This window comes from Callithrix jacchus, chromosome 8 (assembly GCF_049354715.1).
Source record: "Callithrix jacchus isolate 240 chromosome 8, calJac240_pri, whole genome shotgun sequence".
NCBI classification, from domain to species: Eukaryota; Metazoa; Chordata; class Mammalia; order Primates; family Cebidae; genus Callithrix; species Callithrix jacchus.
Genome location: NC_133509.1, coordinates 36,918,879 through 36,941,177, shown reverse-complemented (window position 1 = coordinate 36,941,177; position 22,299 = coordinate 36,918,879). Strand labels below are relative to the sequence as shown.

The 22,299-nt window shown below is 37.4% G+C and overlaps 1 protein-coding gene across 6 annotated transcripts in view; it reads right to left on the bottom strand.

The window, feature by feature from the left end:
* The window catches only part of GALK2 (galactokinase 2), a 123,454-nt gene that overhangs the window by 80,226 nt on the left and 20,929 nt on the right, over positions 1-22,299 (bottom strand). For 4 of the 6 annotated variants that reach the window (XM_035259619.3, XM_078334216.1, XM_035259617.3 and 1 more), the window contains exons 2-3: positions 12,651-12,739; positions 6,859-6,982 (exon numbers count right to left, since the gene is read on the bottom strand). In XM_035259619.3, coding sequence (XP_035115510.2) covers positions 6,859-6,982; positions 12,651-12,720 — 194 coding nt within the window. In that variant the 5' untranslated portion in view covers positions 12,721-12,739. The remainder of the gene's footprint in view (positions 1-6,858; positions 6,983-12,650; positions 12,740-22,299) is intronic. The other 2 variants (XM_035259621.3, XM_035259618.3) reach the window with 1 other exon arrangement.

Sequence of the window (22,299 nt, the reverse complement as noted above, 5' to 3'; positions counted from 1 at the left end):
TTAGAGCAGCTTGGGAGGGGCTGGTGGGCAAGAATGCCTGCAGAACAGACATGCCACATTCCCACTGGAAAGTGAGCCCTGCTTTCTTGACCTAGTGGTCAACTGGGATAGAGTTACTTTTCAGAGGAAAAAGGGGAGCCTTGGGGGATGGGCACCTATGGCTGTATTCTGCTGCAGCTGCCATGTGTGCCAAACCTCCATTTCATATAGGCTGGAGTACTTTCTCTGCCTACTCTCCAGGCAGATCCTCCTGCCAGTTTAAATGGTATACCCCAGGTCCAAACACACACAGGGTAGGCACTGGGCAGATGTTTCTTTGAAGAACAAGTAAATGAATAAAATATGTAAGTGCAAAGTATTAATGTGATAATGAGTCATGTCTGCTCATTTTCAGGATTCTTTTTTCAGAATTATACAATATGAAAGTTAGGGTAGAGAAAGCAAATGAGTAATGCAATTCAGGGTTGAGAATTGGTGAGAAAATGAGTGCCTAGTTTTGAACTCAGGAAAAGGCTAGGCAGAATGTTGAGACAGGAATGTCGGGAAGAGCAAAGATCAATAACTAATCAAAAAGCAGGGTTTTTTTTTTTTTTTGACAGACTTAGGCTACACTTATAATTCTGTGGGAGCTGAAACTTTTCAGTTTGCATTAGTCCATTCTCACACTGCTAAAAAAAGAAAACCTGAGACTGGGTAATTTATAAATAAAAGAGGTATAATTGGCTCATGATTCTGTACAGGATGTACAAGAAGCATGGCTGGGGAGGCCTCAGGCAACTTACAAACATGGTGGAAGGCAAAGGAGAAGCAGGCATGTCTTACATGAGTGGAGCAGGAGGAAGAGGGCGGGGGGGAGCTACTCACTTTTTACACAACCAAGTCAAGTGAAAACTGTATCACAAGAAGAGTACCAAAGAGAGAAATCCACCTCTGTGATCCAATCACCTTCCATCAGGCCTCACTTCCAACACTAGGGATTACAATTTGACATGAGATTTCGGCGGGACACAAATCCAAATCATATTATTCTGTCCCTGGCCCCTCACAAGTCACATGTCCTCACATTCTAAAATTCAGTCATCCCTTCTCAACAGTCCTCAAAGTCTTAACTCATTCCAGCATTAACTCAAAGTCCATAGTCCAAAGTCTCATCTAAGACAAGGCAAGTCCCTTCTGCCTGTGAGCCTGTAAAATAAAAAATGGGTTAGTTATTTCCAACAAACACCAATTCTCTTCAAACAATTCCAATAAGTTGAAGAGAAGGGAATTAACCTAGTCCCAAAAGGCAAGTATCACTTTGATACTAAAACCAAAGGTGTAACAAAAACCAAAACTGCAGGCCAAGATCCTTATTAATATATATGTAAAAATCTTCAACAAAATAGCAGCATACTGAATCCAACATCACATGAAAAAGATAAAATACAATGATCAAGTGGAATTTATCCCAGAAATGGGAGGATTGTTCAAGAAACACAAATCACTAGATGTGACACATCACATCAATAGAATAAAGGAAAAAACCATATAATCATCTCAATAGACATAGAGAAAGCATGCAATAAAATTCAACATTCCCTCACGATAAAAACTGTCAATTATCAGGCATAGAAGAAACATACCACAACACAATAAAGGTCTCATATGACAAACCCACAGCTAACATCATATCAAATAAAGAAAAGTTGAAGCATTTCCTGTAAAACCTGGAACCCAACAAAGATATCCAATATCACTACTCCTAGTCAACATACTACCAGAAATCTTAGCCAGAGCAATCAGGCAAGAATAGAAAACAGAAGGATCCAAGCTGAAAAGGAAGAAGTCAAATTGTCCCATTTCACAGGTGACATGATCTTACATCCAGAAAAACTTAAAGACTCCACAAAAAAATTCTTATATCAAACAAATAAATTTAGTAAAGCTGTAGTATAAAAAAATCAACATATAAAAATTAGCAGCATTTCAATACACCAATAATGAATTAGCTGAGAAAGAAATTAAGCCAGAAATCCTGTTTATAATAGCTACAAAAAAAAAAAAAACCTAAGAATAAATTTAACCAAGGAGATGAAAGATCACTAAGAAAACTAGAAAACATTAATGAAAGAAATTGAAGAGGATACAAACAAATGAAAAGACATCCCATGTTCATGGATTGGAAAAATTAATATTGTTAAAATGAACATAGTACCCAAAGCAATCTACAGATTCAATGCAATGCCCATGAAAATACTACTGTAATTTTCACAAAAATAGAAAAAAGTCCTAAAATATGTATAAAACCCAAAAAAAGAGCCCAAATAGCCAAAGCACTCCTGAGCAAAAAAACAAAGCAAGAGGCATCACACTATCTGACCTCAAAATATATTACAAAGCTATAGAAACCAAAACAGCAAGATATTGGTATCAAAACACACACAAAGACTAATGGGACAGAAGAGAGAAGCCAGAAATACATCTATGTATTTACAGCAAACTCATTTTCAACAAAGGTGTCAAGAAAATACATTCAGGAAAGAACATCCTCTTGAATAAATGGTGCTGGAAAAATTCAATAAACATATACAGAGGAATGAATTGAACCCCTGTTTCTCACCATATACAAAATTCAATCCAAGATGAATTAAAGACTTAAACATAACACCTACAAGTATAAAACTACTAGATAGACATAGCCAAAGATTCTATGGCTAGGATCTCAAAAATACAGAAAAAAAAATACATAAATAAAACTATTTTAAAACTAAAAAGCTTCTGCCCAGCTAGGAATCAGTCAACAGAGTGGGAGACAACCTGTTGAATGGGAGAAAATATTTGCAAACTATTCATTCAACAAGGAACTAAAATCTAGAATATACAAGGAACTCAAAACACTTGACAGTAAAAACTAATAATAATCCCATTTAAAAGTGGAAAGATAACATGAAGAGACATTTTTCCAAAGACACACATAGAAATGGCAAGCAGGTATATGAAAAAATGCTTACCATCATTAATCATCAGCAAAATGGAAATCAAAATCACAGTGAGACATCATCTTACCCAAGTTAGAATGGCAATTATTAATAAGACCAAAAGATAACAGATGCTGGCAAGGATGCAGAAAAAAAGGGAACACTTGTACATTGTTGGTGGGAATGTAAATTAGTGCAGCCATTACAGAAAACAGTAGGGAGATTTCTCAGAACATGAGAAACACAACTACCATATTATCTAGCAACCCTAATGCTGAGTATTTATTTAAAGGAAAAGAAATCAGTATATCAAGGAGATACCTGAATTCCATGTTTATTCCAGTACCATTCACAATAGCAAAGATAGGGAATCAACCTAAGTGTCCATTAACAGATGAATTAATAAGGAAAATGTGGTATGTATACACAATGGTATACTATTAAGCAATAAAAAAGAATAAAACCATGTCATTTGTAGCAATGTGGATGGAATAAGCCAGGTACAGAAAAACAAATATCAGATATTCTCACTCATACGTGAGAACTAAGAAAACTGATCTCATGAAGGAACAGGGTAGAATGATAGATGATAGAGGTGGGGAAAGGTCAGTGAATAAAGAATAAAAAGAAGTTGGTTAATAGGTAAAAACATACAGTTAGATAGAAGAAATAAGTTCTAATGATCTACAGCAGAGGAGGGTGACTATAATTAACGGCCATACATTGTATATTTCAAAAATAGCTAGAAGAGAGGGCATGTAATGTACCAACACAGAAATGATAGAGCAAGACTTGTCTAAAAAAAAAAAACAACTGAAAACAACAACAAAAAAAACCACACATACCACATTTGTATCTTTAATGTATAAGAGACTCAAAAATAGGAAAATGATTTGAAAAGTCCCTTTAACAAAAAATACACCTAGGTAGCAAATAAGTAGATGAAAAGATGTTCAACATCAGAAATTTAAAAACTCAAAATACATTACTACACATTTATGAGAATAGCTAAAATTTTCAGACATGTTAGTAACACCACTGATGAGAATGTAAAGTTATACAACTTTGGCAAACAGAAAATTTCTTTTTTTTTTTCTTTTTGAGATGGAGTCTTGCTCTGTCATCCTGGCTGGAGTACAGTGGCGCAATCTCAGCTCACTGCAACCATCACCTCCCAGGTTTAAGTGATTCTCCTGCCTCAGCCTCCTGAGTAGCTAGGATTACAGGTGCATGCCATCATGCCCAAATAATTTTTTTGTATTTTTAGTAGAGATGAGGTTTCACCATGCTGCCCAAGCTGATCTTGAACTGCCAGACTCAAGTGATCACCCACCTCAGCCTCCCAAATGCTGGGATTACAGGCATGAGCCACCATGCCTAACCAGAAAATTTCTTTAAAAGGCTGTATTAGTCCATTTTTGTGCTGCTAATAAAGACATACCTGAGACTGAGAAAGAGGTTTAATGGATTTACAGTTTCACATGGCTGGGGAAGCCTCACAATCATGGCAGAAGGCAAGGAGGAGCAAGTCACATATTACATGGATGGTGGCAGGCAAAAAGAGAGCTTGTTCAGGGAATCTCCCATTTTTAAAACTATCAGATCTCATGAGACTTATTCATTATCATGAGAACAGCATGGGAAAGACCTGCCCCCATGATTCAATTATCTCCCACCATGTTCCTTTCGGGAAACATGGGAATTGTGGGAGTTACAATTCAAGATGAGATTTGGGTGGGGACACAGTCAAACCATATCAAAGGCAAACCAAGACGGAATCAGTGGCTGAAACCTGTAATCCCAGCACTTTGGGAGGCTGACACAGGTAGATCACTTGAGGTCAGTAGTTCAAGACCAGCCTGGTCAACATGGTGAAATTCTGTCTCTACCAAAAAATACAAAAATTAGCCAGGTTTGATGGCATGTGCCTGTAGTTTCAGCTACTCAGGAGGCTGAAGTGGGAGAATCTCTTGAAACGGGAGGCACAAGCAGAGGTGAGCCTAGATCACCCCATGGCACTCCAGCCTGAGCAATAGGGTGAGACCCTTTCTCAATAAATACATTAATTAATTAATTGCAAACCAGACACTCCATTCCTGGGTGTTTACCCAACAGAAATGAAACATATGTCCACATATACATTTGTATTTAAAGATTCATAGCAGCATTATTCCTACAGGCAAAAACTGGGAATAATCTAAAGGACCATCACTGGTAAGTAGATAAACAAATTAAGGTATATCTACACAATGAATGCTAGAACAAATGGACAATTCTAGGAGGTATACTGCATGCTTCCTAGGAGTCCTAGTAGAATCAAGCCTCTTGCCCATAGAAGGAACTATATATCTTGATAATTCACCTCTAATTGCCTAACTTCATGCTCTTTCCTACTGCTCTTGGGACCATTTCTCAAATAAACTACCTTCATCTAGGTCTGTCTCAGGATCTGATTTTGTGAAAAATGAAACTGAAACCACATATTCATTATTGTTGGAATTAATTAAATTTGACTAAATCAATATGACAAAATATTATGTACTGATTTTTAAATGTTCATAAACAATTACATGAAAATAGGTTTGAGATAATATGAGCTTTTCAAGGGTCCAAAATGCACACAAGATATATATATATATATATTTTTTTTTTTTTTTTTTGAGACAGAGTTTCGCTCCTGTTACCTAGGCTGGAGTGCAATGGCGCGATCTCGGCTCACCGCAACCTCCGCCTCCTTGGTTCAGGCAATTCTCCTGCCTCAGCCTCCTGAGTAGCTGGGATTACAGGCACGCGCCACCATGCCCAGCTAATTTTTTGTATTTTAGTAGAGACGGGGTTTCACCATGTTGACCAGGTTGGTCTCGATCTCTCGACCTCGTGATCCACCCGCCTCGGCCTCCCAAAGTGCTGGGATTACAGGCTTGAGCCACCGCGCCCAGCACAAGATATATTATCAAACATGCAAAATGAAAAGTAAAATAGATATTCTACAATAAGTTCCATATAAAAGTAAAAAACTTCTCTGTCTTGTACAAGCTGGTATAGAGACTTATCAAAAACATTTTCTGAATAAATGAATGTTACTGCAGATAAACTAACCAATGAACAACAAGCCAAACATATAATATGCCAAATATAAGCCAAAATCTTCTTCTGTAATGAGCAAGTCAAATCCATTATAATACATTAGAAGCAAGTAGAGTTTATCCCAGAAACACAAAAGGGCTCAACATTAGAAAATTCATCAGACTAATTCACCGTATTTTTTTAAGTGGATCTTCAATACTAAATAGACATTTAATTAAACTCAATACCCATTAGTATACTTAATCTTAGCAAACTAAGAATTTTTTTAAAAAAGACTTTGTTAACTTGATAAAGCATATATACTAGATAAGCATACTTACCTCTTTTAGGCACCAAACTCTATTTTATCTGCTAGTGCATTGGAGAAGAGAGACAACAGTGCCTGAAGTCAGAGTTTACAGTCTACTGGGTGACACAGGTAAATAAACAGATAATAACAATGCAACACAGTAAGATGCTATGACAAGATACTTAGAAGGTACCATAGTAACATAGGAAAACAACAGACCTGACTTTGCTGGAGATAATTAGATCAATAGATGATAAGTACCTATTGGGCAAGGACAGAATTATTTTTATCTTTTATCACCTGATATCTAAGACTATGTCTAGGACATGATAGGTCTTTGGTAAATACCTTAAATGAATGGACAAATGAACAAACAATAAATCATTACCTTAGAATTTTTTTAATATCAGGTACAAAATATCAATAAATTAAATGAGTTTTTATAAATTTGATGTCTCCTAAATAGTTCATTTTGGTAAAAACAGCATCATATATACAAACACATTAGCAATTTTAAATACTCACAGATACAACGGATTTGTATTGGCCAGTTGGAGAGTGTATGTTTTCACAGGTTCTACAGCTATTAGCAAATCTTGTTCTATAGCCATAGGAAGAACAGAATATCCACAGTAATCTACATGCTCTCCTAGAAAAAGAGAAAGCTTTTAAAATCATTGCTTTTAAAAGCTTTTAAAATCATTGCTTTTAAAAGCTTTTAAAATCATAAAATAAAAGAACCTCAAGAAATTTTACATACAGGAAAAGAAAAACTGACCAGGAGCCAGGTTTTAACAGTAAATAAAAATAAAGAGAAGCAGAGCAAGATGGGCCACATAGAACCGTTCCATGATCTTACACCAAACTGAACAACTATCTATGCAAGAAATATCTTCATAAAAACCCAGAAAATTCAGGTGAACAATCATAGTAACTGGTTTTAACATAACATCAGGGAGAGAGGAATTAAAGAGGACAGGAAGACAGTCTTGCATTGCCTACAGGATCCCTCCCAGTGTGAAGAGAGAAACTGTGTTTGGGGGAGGGAGAGTGAAGGGAGTGTGGTTCTTTGAACTGGGACTCAGTGCTGCCATGTTATAGCAAAACACAAAACAGTAAATATTCCTTATTTTATTGAACAATTAAAAATTCTAAATTAGTACATATCTGCAAATTTATAAATGGCAATTTCAATGGAAAACAAATTTTATAAGTACCATAAACCAGACAACAAAAATGTCTTTAAAAAATAAACAAGTTCAAATGTTAAAGGAAATTCCAGCTCACTGATCAGCCGTGGGCAACACAGAATTCTCAATCTCAGCAGAAGGAAACTGAGTTCCAACTGATCCTGCCATAATGGAAAACAGTACAAAGGCTCCTCAAAAAACTAGAAATAGAACCACCATATGATCCAGCAATTCCATTTCTAGATATATATACAGTGAAAAGGACATCAGTATGTCAAAGAGCTATCTGGCCCTCTTGTTTACTGCAGCACTATTCACAGTCGTCAAGATATGGAATCAACATAAATGTCCATCAACAGATGAATGGATTTTTTTTTTTCTTGAAATGGAGTTTTGCTTTTGTTTTGCTTTTGTTGCCGAGATCACAATGGTGTGATCTCGGCTCACTGCAACCTCTGCCTCCTGGGTTCAAGTTATTCTCCTGCCTCAGTCTCTGGAGTAGGTAAGATTACAGGCATGTGCCACCATGCCCAGATAATTCTTGTACTTTTAGTAGAGACAGGGTTTCACCATGTTTGCCAGGATGGTCTCAATCTCTTGACCTTGTGATCCGCCTGCCTCGGCCTCCAAAAATATTGGGATTACAGTCATGAGAATGGATTTTTAAAATGGGGTATATGTGTACAATGGAATACTATTCAGTCACCCACCTAAAAGAGTGAAATCCTATTATTCATAGCAACATGGAGGACATTATGTTAAGCTTAGAGGACATTATGTTAAGTAAAATAAATCAGGCACAGAAAGACACATACCTCATGTTCTCACTCATATATGAAAGTTAAAAAATTTGATCTCATAAAAATAGAAAGTAAAGTAGTGGTTACTAGAGACTGGGAAGGATAACATGTAGGGAGGACAGGTAGGGAGAGGTCAGTTAACAGATACAAGATTGTAGCTAGAGGCCAGGTGCAATGGCTCATGCCTGTAAACTCAGCACTTTGGGAGGCCAAGGCAGGTGGATCTCTTGAGGTCAAGAGTTTGAGACCAGTCCAGCTAACATGATGAGACCCTGTCTCTACTAAAATACAAAAATGAATCAGGTGTATGCCTATAGTCCCAGCTACTTCGGAGGCTGAGGCAGGAGAACTGCTTGAAACTAGGAGGCAGAGGTTGCAGTGAGCCGAAATCATGTCACTGCACTCCAGCCTTGGCACAGAGCAAATCTCCATCTCGAAAAAAAAAAAAATGTAAAAAAATAATAAGTTGAACCATCATTAAGTTGGGGACCTTTACAAGTCTGTATTTGTAAGTTCAATATTTTTTTGTGGAAAATGAGCAACTTACTAAACCTTATGAAAGAGAGTACATCCTCTATTCTACTACTTCTAATTTCCATCCTTGAAAACAAATAAACCAAAAAAGCAATACTCATCAGTAATGATAAAATGAACCTAAAGTGTCCCTTTTATGAAACTACCTGATACAACAGTAAAATCAAAACCTGGAAATAGCTTAAGTTACAATGAGAGAAAGCTGTCAAATAAATTATATATTATTAATTTAGTAAGCTATCATTACGTCATTAAAATAATTATGAGCACTATACAGAACCATAGTGCTATGGTTTCAATGTTCTCCAAAACTCATAATGAAATATAATTGTCATTGTGACAATATTAAGAGTTGGGACTTTTTAGAGGTGATTAGATCATGAGAGCTCTGCCCTCAGGAACAGATTAATGCCATTATCTCCAGAGTGAGTTAGTTATCTCAGGAGTGGGTTCCTGATCAAAGGATGAAATTCAGTGCACTTCCTATTTTAATTTTATTTTATTGAGTTTTAGGTTTTGGGGTACATGTGAAGAACATGCAGGATTGTCGCATAGGTACATTTATGGCAATGTGGTTTGCTGCCTTCCCACCTATATCTGGCATTTCTCCCCTTGTTATCCTTCCCCAACTCCCCACCCCACTGCTGTCCCTCCCCTAGTTCCCCGCTTCACAGACCTCAGCGTTTGATGCTCCCCTCCCTGTGTCCATGTGTTCTCATTGTTCAACACCCACCTATGAGTGAGAACATGCAGTGTTTGATTTTCTGTTCTTGTGTCAGTTTGCTGAGAATGATGGTTTCCACGTTCATCCATGTCCCTACGAAGGACACGAACTCATAGTTTTTTATGGCTGCATAGTATTCCATGGTGTATATGTGCCACATTTTCCCTGCCCAGTCTATCATCAGTGGGCATTTGGGTTGGTTCCCAGTCTTTGCTATTGTAAACAGTGCTGCAGTGAACATTCATGTGCATGTGTCCTTATAATAGAACAATTTATAATCCTTTGGATTTATACCCAGTAATGGGATTGCTGAGTAAAATGGAATTTCTATTTCTAGGTCCTTGAGGAATTGCCACACTGTCTTACACAATGGTTGAAATAATTTACACTCCCACCAACAGTGTAAAAGTGTTCCTATTTTTCCACATCCTCTCCAGCATCTGTTGTCTCCAGATTTTTTAATGATCATCATTCTAACTGGTGTGAGATGGTATCTCAGTGTAGTTTTGATTTGTGTTTCTCTGATGACCAGTGATGATGAGCATTTTTTCATATGTTTGTTGGCCTCATTGATGTCTTCTTTTGAAAAGTGTCTTTTCATATCCATCACCCACTTTTGAATGGATTTGTTTGTTTTCTTCTTGTAAATCTGTTTTAGTTCTTTGTAGATTCTGGATATTAGCCCTTGGTCAGATAGGTAGATTAAAAAATTTTTTCCCATTCCGTTGGTTGCTGGTTCACTCTAATGATTGTTTCTTTTGCTGTACAGAAGCTCTGGAGTTTAATTAGGTCCCATTTGTCTATTTTGGCTTTTGTTACCAATGCTTTTGGTGTTTTAGTCATGAAGTCGTTGCCTATGACTATGTCGTGAATGGTTTTGCCTAGGTTGTCTTCTAGGGTTTTTACAGAGTTAGGTCTTATGTTTAAGTCTTTAATGGAGTTAATTTTAGTGTAAGGTGTCAGAAAGGGACAACCATCTGATCTTTGACAAACCTCACAAAAACAAGCAATGGGGAAAGGATTCCTGTTTAATAAATGGTGTTGGGAAAACTGGCTAGCCATGTGCAGAAAGCAGAAACTAAACCCCTTCCTGACTTCCTTTCTATTCTTGCATGCTCTCTGGCCCTTCTGCTGTTCCACCATAGAGTAACTCATTAAGAAGGCCCTCACCAGATGCCAGTTCCATGATCTTGAACTTGTCACCTCCAGAATCATGAGCCAAATAAACTTCTATTATTTATAAATTACCTCATCTGTGGAACTCTGTTATAGCAGCAGAAAATGGAAACAGATACATGGAAATATTCATGACATATTAAAGGAAGAAATAAGATTAAAATGGTATGTACATTTTAAGTATAGTCTAAGTACAACTATGTTAATTATTATATATGGACATTGATAAAATGATAGTAAGCAAAATGTTTTAAGGCTGAGTTATTTATCACTAAAAGGTAGTAAAATTCAAAGTACTTCACAGGATAAACAAAAGGAAAGATAAATTCATCTAGAAGACCTGCAAAATCTGGAGCATACTTTTAGTAGCAAGAAATTGTAAGGTTTCCCTGTGCTTCTCTAACCCAATGTGTGGGTAACACCCCCCATGGGCACCAAGGGAGGAGAACTGTCCAGACCCCAGGCACAGTTGTACCTGAAGAATATTTTAGTTTAGAGTGTTATTGCTCAGCTGTTTCCTTTATATAATCCTTCATATATAATCATGTATTAGTTTATAGAATTAGTGCTTGAAGTGTAACTTACTGCTTACGTATATCTAGCATACTTAGTTCTACATAATCATATAGGTATTGTAGTCGGAGCTGTACTGACACATTTAGTGCTGATTTATATGATCCTTCTATATAACCATATAGTAGTTTGTAGCAGGGGGAATGCCTAGAGCAGTCACAGAACAGAAACAGTACTTGGGAAAACAGCCAGACCAGGACGAGAACCAAAGATCCAGACAGTGGTGTCCCTGTCTGAAAGGGCATACGCTGTATGGCAGGCTTGGAGCAAGTGCCTCTCCTCCTGATTAAGGAGTTGTATTACCTTGCATCCAGTTCCTGCGGAAAGTAGGCCTTGGCCTGAGATCCTGGAAGTAACCAAGAGAGAAGAACCCTTCTGGTGTGACTAGTCACTGCGGCTATACACCCTGTCAGTCTTTTCTTGCTTCTGTGCTAGCTCAAAGAATCCTCCCAAAATATCGTAAGAGAAGAGCACAAGTCTGTCAGCTCCCACTGCATTAAGCTTATAGTATCCTTCTATAAGAAATCCTTTGAAGTCTCCAGCCCCTAGACAAGAAGTGTTGCGCACGACACCTGTTGCACACAGCCCACCTCCTTGCCTCCGTGACCTAATTGGGGTGGACCCCTTTTCTGTCACAACCCTCTACTACTGCACAGGGCACAGCCCCCTGATGTGCATGGCCCACCTCTCTGCCCAGGTGACATAATGGGGTGGTCCCCTCGCTTGTAACTCCCGTTATTATCTATGCCCTAAGCATATAGATGATGACCTCACTCACGACCCTGCCCCCTGCTTGTACCTAATAACTACAGATGCTTTTGGGCATTTGGGGGCCACCACCCATCTCCACTCACAGGTGGTATGGCCCCCTGAATCCAGATGCTTTTCACTAGTTCTTCAGTGTCCTGTCTCTTTACCTCTTGGATCCTGCACCTCAACACAGCATAAGGGACACCCCACGACCCTGTGAGGCCTCCGCAGCCCTACACCAATGAGTAAATATAAAACCATCAAAACTACTTACCACAGTCTAGAATTTTAACCTCTGGCCTAGAAAAATATTTTCATTTTCCATGAAAATAATATTAACAACTTGGCTTCAACAAATTTATACATTTAAAAAACAAATGAACAATACTAATAACATGGATTGGGAAGGATGAAAGTAACGTATGTTCCTTATGCAAAGGCACATCTTATTATTAGTAGATACATGTAAAATATTCTATTTTTGAAAAAATTAAGAAAAAAATATTTTTAAAAATTTAGATCTTATCAAAGGAATAAGAAAAAAATTAAGAGAAGGAACTTTTGAAATACCTATTAGGTTGACTCTTCCTGGTGCTCGAACATAAAACTTGGGAATAGATCCAAACTTGGAGTTAAACATCTCCTTTAGCTTCAGTAATCTGAAAATAAAAAAACAGTATTTCAGAATATCATATAACAGAAAATCCATAAGATACATACACACATACACATACTCCATATGCCTGCCACCATTATTTCTTAAAATATTAAAATCAAATTTCCTAGTGACATATTTCCTTGAAAATTCAAAGATGAACAATACTATAACCTCTAAACGGCACAAAAAGTACAGCTAAGCACATTGAAGAATTTAAAAGTTAACATTGATATAACCAACAGAAAAAGTTCCTTCCCTCCAGTTTGAAGAATGTAATTTTTGTGTACTTTTTCAGTGACATTCAGGGAGGAATCTCTTTATACTAAAAGGGGTAGCATATGGTAGTATATTTGGTTTCCTAAGGTTGCCATAACGAAGTACTATAAACTGGATGACTTAACACAACAGAGACTTATAATCACAATTCTGCAGCCAGAAATCTAAACTCAGAGGTCAGTCGTACCTCTAACAGCTGTAGAGGAGAATCCTTTCTTCCCTGCCTCTCTATACCTTCTCGTAGCAGAATCCTTGGTGTTCCTTGGCTCACAGCGGCATCACTCTAATCTCTGCCGTGTCATCACATGGCAATCTCCCTGTTTTTCCTTCTTGTATTTTTCCTTCTTGTAAGGACACCAGTCATATTGGATTAAAGTACACTCAATTGAGTGCGACCTCATCTTAAATGATAACATTTGCGAAGATGCTAGTCCAAATAAGGTCACATTCTTCGGTTTCAAGTAGATATGAATCTGGGGGGTTATACTGTCTAACTCAGAACTGTAGTCAAATGAAAACTAGACTGGCTATCAGGAAACCACAGTTCTAGTTCTCAGACCTCTAATTCAATGGCAAAGTTTGGCAAATCATTTTCTCTTGGCCTCTCTTCTCCAAAATTTGAGAATTTGAACTAGATGTTCCTCATAGGTCTCTTCTAGATCCAAAATTCTTGTAATAGATTTAATAACTTGATACTCTCAAATTATTCCAAGTCAATTCTGTGAAGAGCCCTCATTATTTGTAGTCCCACATCATATTGCACCCGGGTAATAACACCAGGATGATAAACATTTATTAAAGCCTGATATATTCAGGAAATTAATTAATTAAGAAACAGAGACCCATGCCCCAAAATACTCAAGAAGATTTAATATAATAATAGAAAAATATGTTGAATATTTTTGGAAGTTATTCAAGCTCATCTCTTGGGATTTGAATAGTCATCAGAAACTGTTTATATCCGTTTATCTGGCTCTCTTCCTGCCGCGTTCTCTTGTTGCTCCGAAGACACCATTATAACCTCTCTCTGCTTAGTACTCTTCATTCCACCTGTCTCTGTGAACCTCTTAGTTTCTGCTACGAGGCCGACTGCAACCTCCACCTCCCAGGTTCAAGTGATTCTTCTGCCTCAGCTTCCTGAGTAGCTAGGACTGCAGGCACATGCCACCATGCCCGGCTAATTTTTGTATTTTTAGCAGAGATGGAGTTTCACCATATTGCCGAGTTTGGTCTTGAACTCCTGACCTCGTGATCTGCCCACCTCGGCCTCCCAAAGTGTTGGGATTATAGGCATGAGCCACCGCACCTGGCCCACAAAGCTAAGTTTTTAGTAAAGAGTGCCAGTATATCACACTTGTAATCCCAGCACTTTGGGAGGCTGAGGTGTGTGGATCACGAAGGTAGGAGATCGAAACCATCCTAGCTAACACAGTGAAACTCGATCTCTACTAAAAATACAAAAAATTAGCCAGGTGTGGTAGCATGCACCTGTAACCCCAGCTACTCAGGAGGCTAAGACAGGAGAGTGGCTTGAACCCAGCAGTCAGAGGCTGCAGTGAGCCGAGATTACACTACTACACTCATCCTTTGGGATCACAGAGAAACACCATTTAGTCCCTGCTATGAGAGAATATGAGCAGTAAGATAAGTCAAAAAGAAGGAAGGTACATTAAACAAGGATCCCCAAAGAGGTAATGTTTGAAGTAAATTTTAAAGGATGATGTCAGACAAATGGGGTAGGGTGAAGCATTCTAAGCAATTGGCATGAAAAGGCCCAAGCACCGGGCGCGGTGGCTCACACCTATAATCCCAGCACTTTGGGAGGCCGAGGCGGGTGGATCATGAGGTCAAGAGATCGAGACCATCCTGGTCAACAAGGTGAAACCCTGTCTCTACTAAAAATACAAAAATTAGCTGGGCATGGTGGTGCGCGCCTGTAGTCCCAGCTACTCGGGAGGCTGAGGCAGGAGAATTGCTTCAACCCAGAAAGTGGAGGTTGCGGTGAGCCGAGATCGTGCCATTGCACTCCAGTCTGGGTAACAACAGGGAAACTCCATCTCAAAAAAAAAAGGAAAAAAAGAAAAGGCCCAAGCATACTGCATTCAGAAAACTACAATTAGGGTTCTAAAAACAGAGGGGAGGAGGTTGGAAGATATCAAGCCTCAGATTTTAAAGGGTCTTACTATGTTATATTGAGGAACCTGGCTTTTAACATACAGGCAATGGATGTGAACAGACATTTAAAAATGAAGTAAATTATCAATTTTGCATTTGAAAAAGCAAACTGGGAAGTGTGTGGAATTTGGATTGTAGAAACGAAGACATCTAATAGCAGTTCATTGTAATATATCAAGAGAGAAATGTTGAAAGTACTTTAAAGCTGGTAGAGAAGGGTGAGATTAAGTTAAGGTGATATTTAAAATGTCAAATCCAAAGGAATTGGTACAATTAAATGTGGTAAAGAGAGTGGTAAGTATAACTCCCACCTTTCTGGCTTAGATAATTCTTCTAGCCTTAATAGGGGTTAATGTTTCTGCCTGTAAAAATCATATACAGATGAAATTCAGGTTCTCCTGAACTTGAACCCTTATTAATTTGCTTTTATAAGGACTGCAAATACAAATAACATGAAGTTAAATAACAGTAGAGTTAGAATGAGTCTCCTAAAATGTGTCTTAATGAAATGATTTTGAGTTATAAAACATTGTCATTTCCCTAGACCTCCTTGGGAAGGCTTAACTGCTTCATCACCAAGAGGCTTACTATACAACATTCCTACCTTTGAAATTCAAATGCATGGAAGCTATAAAAGAAAACAAGGAAAGCATTTTCTCTAAGAACAGAAAGAACTGAAGTGTACAGTGTTTTTCTAAGTTTCATCCCTAATCTTCTAATAATGAATGGTATGGCTGTAATTGGGGGAAGGAGCTTTATTTTACCTCTAGGTGAGCTACCAACAAGACCTTGGGTTTTAATGCAGTCACCAAAAGCATGCCCCAAAAAGAATACCATGAGCATTTCAATATGAAAATAAGAGCTCCTACAACAATCACATTATTAAATGGGGAATTGGCCAAAGTATTACAGCACAAATTGCTGACTCTAGTGCTCTGAATGCTCTTTTGAATTAAAATCTTAAAAAAGAAAAAGGGAGAAAAGAAAAGCAGTATTAGTAACAGAACTTGAGAAACAAAATTATGACTGTCATGAATGAAATGAACTTTACTATAAGGACTGATGCCAGACCACGTGACTTACTGCAGAAATGAATGAAGTAAAATTTTGGGAGCTGAAATATGTATTTTCAGTCTTCCATTGTGATCTTGGGTAAGTTCCCCATCCTGTCTGTGCTTATGTTCTCCAGAAAACATCATTTTTTAATACTAATTTAAGAACAATTGGTTATAACATGAATTTTATGTTAATTTGTATGAGTTGCTCTATGCCTCACTTTCCTCATCTACAAACTGAGACTAATACTAGAACTTACTGCAAAGGTTTGTTTTGAGAATTTTATAAGTATACAATAATTATTAGTTATTACTATTATTACTGTTATATTTGAGAATTTAAGATATGTTAGAGATGGAATTTCAAAGTATGCTAATTACCATTGGGAAAGGAGGATAAATTTGAATCTCTATTTTGTTCCTTTCATCACAATAAATTTCTCCAAGATCAAAAAATAAACATAAAAATAAAACTAAAATTGTATTAGAGCTCTTAGAAAACAAAGTTATGATAGTGAAAATAAAAAGAGTAGATGGGTTGAAGAGACGAATGAAAAGAATTTAAGAGCAAATTAATGAGCAAGAAGCTGAAAGAAAGTGGAAATTAAAGCCAAAACTATAGCTATGTTGAAAATAATAATGAAGGGCCTGCATATCGAAACCCATAAGATAAAACCATAATGGCACTAAGAAAATTTTCTAGCCTTCTATTCATATAAAACAATAAATAACCGGGGAGAAAGGCTCTTTCCTTTCTGTCTGGCAGCAGCCATCAGGTAAGCCAAGATAGCTGTATATAAGTACATCCGGGAGCTATGGAGGAAGAAGCAGTCTGATGTCATGCACTTTCTTCTGAGAGTCCCTGCTAGCAAGTACTGCCAGCTCTCTGCTCTACCACAAAGCTCCATACCTCACCCAGCCCAATAAAGTGTGCTGACTGGGCTACAAGGCCAAACAAAGTAACATTATATACAGGATTCATGTGCACTGTGATGGCTGAAAATTCCCACTTCCTAAGGGTGCAGCTTATGGCAAGCCTGTCTGTCCATCATAGTCTTAACCAGATAAGTATGCTCGAAGTCCGTTGCAGAAGAGAAAGCTAGATGCCACTGTGGGGTTCTAAGAGTCCTGAATTTGTGTGTGTGTGTGTGTGTGTGTGTGTGTGTGTGTGTCTGTGTGCACACACACATACATGTACGTACATTTTTATTTATACATATATACATACATTTTTAGACATTTTTTTATTTCTATGTATATACATTTTTTTTTTTGAGACAGAGTCTTGCTCTGCTGCCCAGAATGGACTGCAGCGGTACAATCTCCTCTCACTGCAACCTCTGCCTCCCGGGTTCAAGCAATTCTCATGCCTCAGCCTCCTGAGCAGCTGGGATTATAGGCATGCACCACCACACCTGGTTAATTTTTGTATGTTAGTAGACATGGGGTTTCACCATATTGGCCAGGCTGATCTTGAACTCCTGTCCTCAAGTGATCTGCCCACCTTGGCCTCCCAAATGCTGGGGTTACAGGTGTTAGTCACCGTGTCCAGATAAGGGTCCTGAGTTTTTAGTTTGGTGAAGATTCAACATACAAAATTTTTGAGCTTATCCTCATTCATCCATTCCATACAGGTGTCAGAAAAAATCCTGACTATCAGTGGATTACCAAACCAGTCCATAAGCAAAGGGAGATGCATGGGCTGACATCTGCAGGCCAAAAGATCTGTGGCCTTGGAAAGGGTCATAAGTTACACCACACTCCTGGTGATTCTCACCGTGCAGCTTGGAAAAGGCACAATACACTCCAGTTCCACTGTTACCACTAATGTAAGTAATGTTTGTAAAATTGATACCTAAAAAACAATTTCGGATACTCATGTCTGCTTACAGTGTTATTTGTCTGTTAAAACTAGTCTGTAGATTTCATGAATTCTCTGTCAAATTATGAAACTTAAAGTGCAATCTTTGAAGAATATAAGTTTCTAATAAACAGCATTTTTGTCTTTGCTTTATCTGATTAAGGAGTTACATGGCAGTGTTTAAAACATACTGCACGGTATAATAGGCACTTAAAATGAATAAATAATGAAAATAAATAAAGTATGCATATAACACAAGAACCTAGCAAAAGTAATTAAAGAAATTAAAAGAAACAAAAGATAAATGAACTACAGGAAAATAGCAGATTAGATCAAAATATTACAAGGTGGTTCTTTAATTTAAAAATATAGAAAACAACTTTGAGTGTCATTAAACAAAATCAATACTAGAAATAATAGGCAGACATGAATTTTAAAAAGATTTTAAAATTTTTAAATCCAGATGGATGATTTTTCTAGGAAAATACAAATTTCTAAAATTAACAGAAGAGGATAAAAATAAAGAAATAGAAAAGTTGTCAGAAATGAAGCCCAAAAAATGTTGTGAAGTTAGTTGGACCTCAAAGGAAAAAAATGGTCATTTCTGTTTATAAATGGTTCTAAATAACAGAAGCTATGGAAAGTTTCCCATCTCATTTTAGGAGGCTCGTCTAACCCAGATGCTTAAACTTGACAAGAATGGCCCTCAAAAGCAAACTATGAGCTAATCTCACTTGTGAGAGTAGATAGAAAACCTCTAAATAAAATGTTGGTAAATTGAATGCAGTAATTACCTAAAATACCCATGTGATCAAGCAGAGTTCATTCCAGGAATATGAAGTTAATCAACACCAGAAATCTGTTGATTAAAATGCACTATGCTATCAGAATATAAATAGGAAAATTCTATGACTTCATGATCCTCTCAAAAAATGCAAATTAGAAACAAATATATATATATATATATATATATATATATATATATGTATTTCTGTAGCCATTCCTCAAATTTTTAAAAATAAAATATAAAAATTTTTAAATATCTGTCATGCGTTGATCTAAAGACAAAAAAAAGTAAGGTAAACTTAACACAGAGTTTCTTTGGGCCAAGTTTGAAGATTGCAAACTTGGGAGCGTAGATTCAAGTTAACTTGAGTGTACCCTCTGATTAGCAGTAGTTACTAGTGGTTTTTCAAGGGAAAAATAGGGAAGTTCTAAGTTGTTTACCAAGAATTTACATTAAAATAGCATAACCTATTGATTGGCTGTACGTTGTTCTTTGTATCACAGATTACAGGAATACGAAGATAACAGGGGAAGCAGCTACTCAGGAACAAAATGCCTTTAAATGATTGCCCTCTGGCATGGGTGCAGAGGGGGAGGGATGTGACTGAAGTGCCATATTCATGTCTCTCTGGGCCTGATAAAATTTTGCATATCTCACATTTTTCTTTTCTTACATACTAGAAAAGGGCGTATCCTTAATTAAATAAAGGATGTTTACCAGAAACAGCAAACATACTATTTGATCACAAAACATTTGTAATCTGAGAAACTAAAGTAACTCCCCTTTATCAAGTAAGGGGGATCCTAAAGTTAAGGTAACAAAAGTTACAGATTGAGGCATGACGACTTCCTAAATTCTCATGGCTACAAGTAAAACCACACTCTTGCTAAGCCCCCTAGCAATAGGACCTATTGGGCACTTCCTAACTCTGACTTACAATCCATTCCTCAAAATTTGAGGAATGGCTATAGAAATGCAACTCTGATTGGACAGAAGACCAACCTTACATTCTTTTCTGATAAACAACTGCAGACCTTCAGTTTCAGCCAACCTATAGAAGCTGTGCAGTAATTGTCTTTGTGCCCTATAGCTTACCTTTTGATGTAAAGAGCCAAATTCCACCTCATTTTCATGATAAAACCTGCCACAAAGTGAACATGGGTTGTATGCTACATATATGCTAACCCCTGCACATGTGCTTGGCTCCTCTCATAAATATGTATAGCTTTTCCCTAAAATCTGCTGAATATGTATGGCTCTATTGTATAATACAGACTCTGTGGGACATAAAACCTAAACTTCTCCATCCCTACTCAAAGGTAAAGCACCTTCAGTCCACACTGGAGACTCTCTCTTCCTGGTCTGCAAACTGATACTGCCAATAAAGCTCTCCTTTCTACTATCTAGCCATCCTGGTGGTCATTTGGATGGCACATTAAAATAATGATGAAGACAAAGATGCTATCATCATTATTATTCAACAACTACACTGCACAAATTATAAAATGTCAGCCGGGCACAGGGGCTCACACCTGTAATCCTAGCACTTTGAAAGGCCAAGGCAAGTGGATCACGAGGTCAGGAGTTTGAGACCAGTCTGGCCAACATAGTGAAACCCCATTTCTATTAAGAAAATACAAAAAATTAGCTGGGTATGGTGGTGTGCACCTGCAATCGCAGCTACTTGGAAGGCTGAGGCAGGAGAATCGTTGGAACCCGGGAAGCAGAGGTTGCAGTGAGCCAAGATCATACCGTTGCTCTCCAGCCTCAGCAACAGTGCGAGACACCATCTCAAAAGAAAAAAAATTATAAAATATCTACACAACAAAAGATATCATAAAGTTAAACTAGAAACTATGTTTATAATATATAGAATAAATGGTTTCTATTAAAAATACATATACATACACAAATACAAACATATAAGAGTTTCCAAAAATAACAAGAAATAGTCCGGGTGCTGTAGTTCACACCTGTAATCCCAGCACTTTGGGAGGCGGAGGCGGGCAGATCATAAGTTCACGAGTTCGAGACCAGTCTGGCCAACATAGTGAAACCTGGTATCTACTAAAAATACAAAAATTAGCTGGGCATGGTGGTGCACACCTGTAATCCCAGCTACTTGGGAGGCTGAGGCAGAAGAATCACTTGAACCCGGGTGGCACAGGTTGCAGTGAGCAGAGATGGTGCCAATACACTCCAGCCTGGGCAAAAAAGTAAGACTCCATCTTAAAAAATGAATAAATAAATAAAACAAGAATTAGACAATCCAATAACATCTTTTTTGCAGGGTCATTTGGCAGGTGCTATCAAAATTTTAAATGTTTATTACCTTAAATTCTGCTTACATTTTCATGAATGAGCTTTTAAAAATTCACACAAATGCTCAGAGAATATATACATCCATATATATATCCATATATATATATATATATATATGGATATATATATGGATGTTTGTTGCAGCATCATTTACAAGACAGAAAAATTTGAAATCTAAGTGTACTAAATGTTGAATGGTTAAATAAATAATGGTATTCATATTAGAAAATACTCTCAGCCCTTAAAAACAGAGTAGGGCACAGTGGCTAAGCCTGTAATCCCAGGGAGGCCAAGGCAGGTGGATCACTTGAGGTCAGGAGTTTGAGACGAGCCTGGCCAACATGGTGAAACCCCATCTCTACTAAAAATACAAAAATTAGCCCGGCATGGTGGCACATGCCTGTAATCCCAACTACTTGGAAGACTGAGACAGGAGAATCTCTTGAATCCAGGAGGCAGAGGCTGCAGTGGCCAAGATCGTGCCACTGCACTCTAGCCCCTGGGCGACAGAACAAGACTCCATTTCAAAAAAAAAAAAAAAGAAAGAAAGAAATAGTGAAATATGTCTGTATGAACTGATATGCCAGAATATCTGAGAAAGATTAAGTGAAAAAAGTAAGTAAAAAACAACAAATATAATTATTGGACTTATGTGACTATATCATTTTTATAAATACAGTAACAATGATGTAAGGATACAATGATATTATGAGGATACAAACCAAATGGAAACTTCTAAGAACGGAAGTAGAAATTGGCAGCCCAGGGTAGAAATCAGAGACAATAGTGAGGAAACTGTGGGATTTTCCGGCTTTACTGAATATACTTCTCAGTAATCCAAATTTTTAACATTAAGAATGTATTCATTGTCACCCACTAGCTCAACTGTAGAACAGAGACTCAAGAATGTGTTCATACAGCAGCATAATTCATAAGAGCCAAAAGGTGGAAGCAATCCAAATGTCCATCAAGTATTGAAAATAGAAACAAAATGTAAATCCATAAACTAGAATATTATTTGGCCATAAAAAGGAATGACGTATTGATGCATGTTAAATGATATACTGATACATGAACCTTCAGAA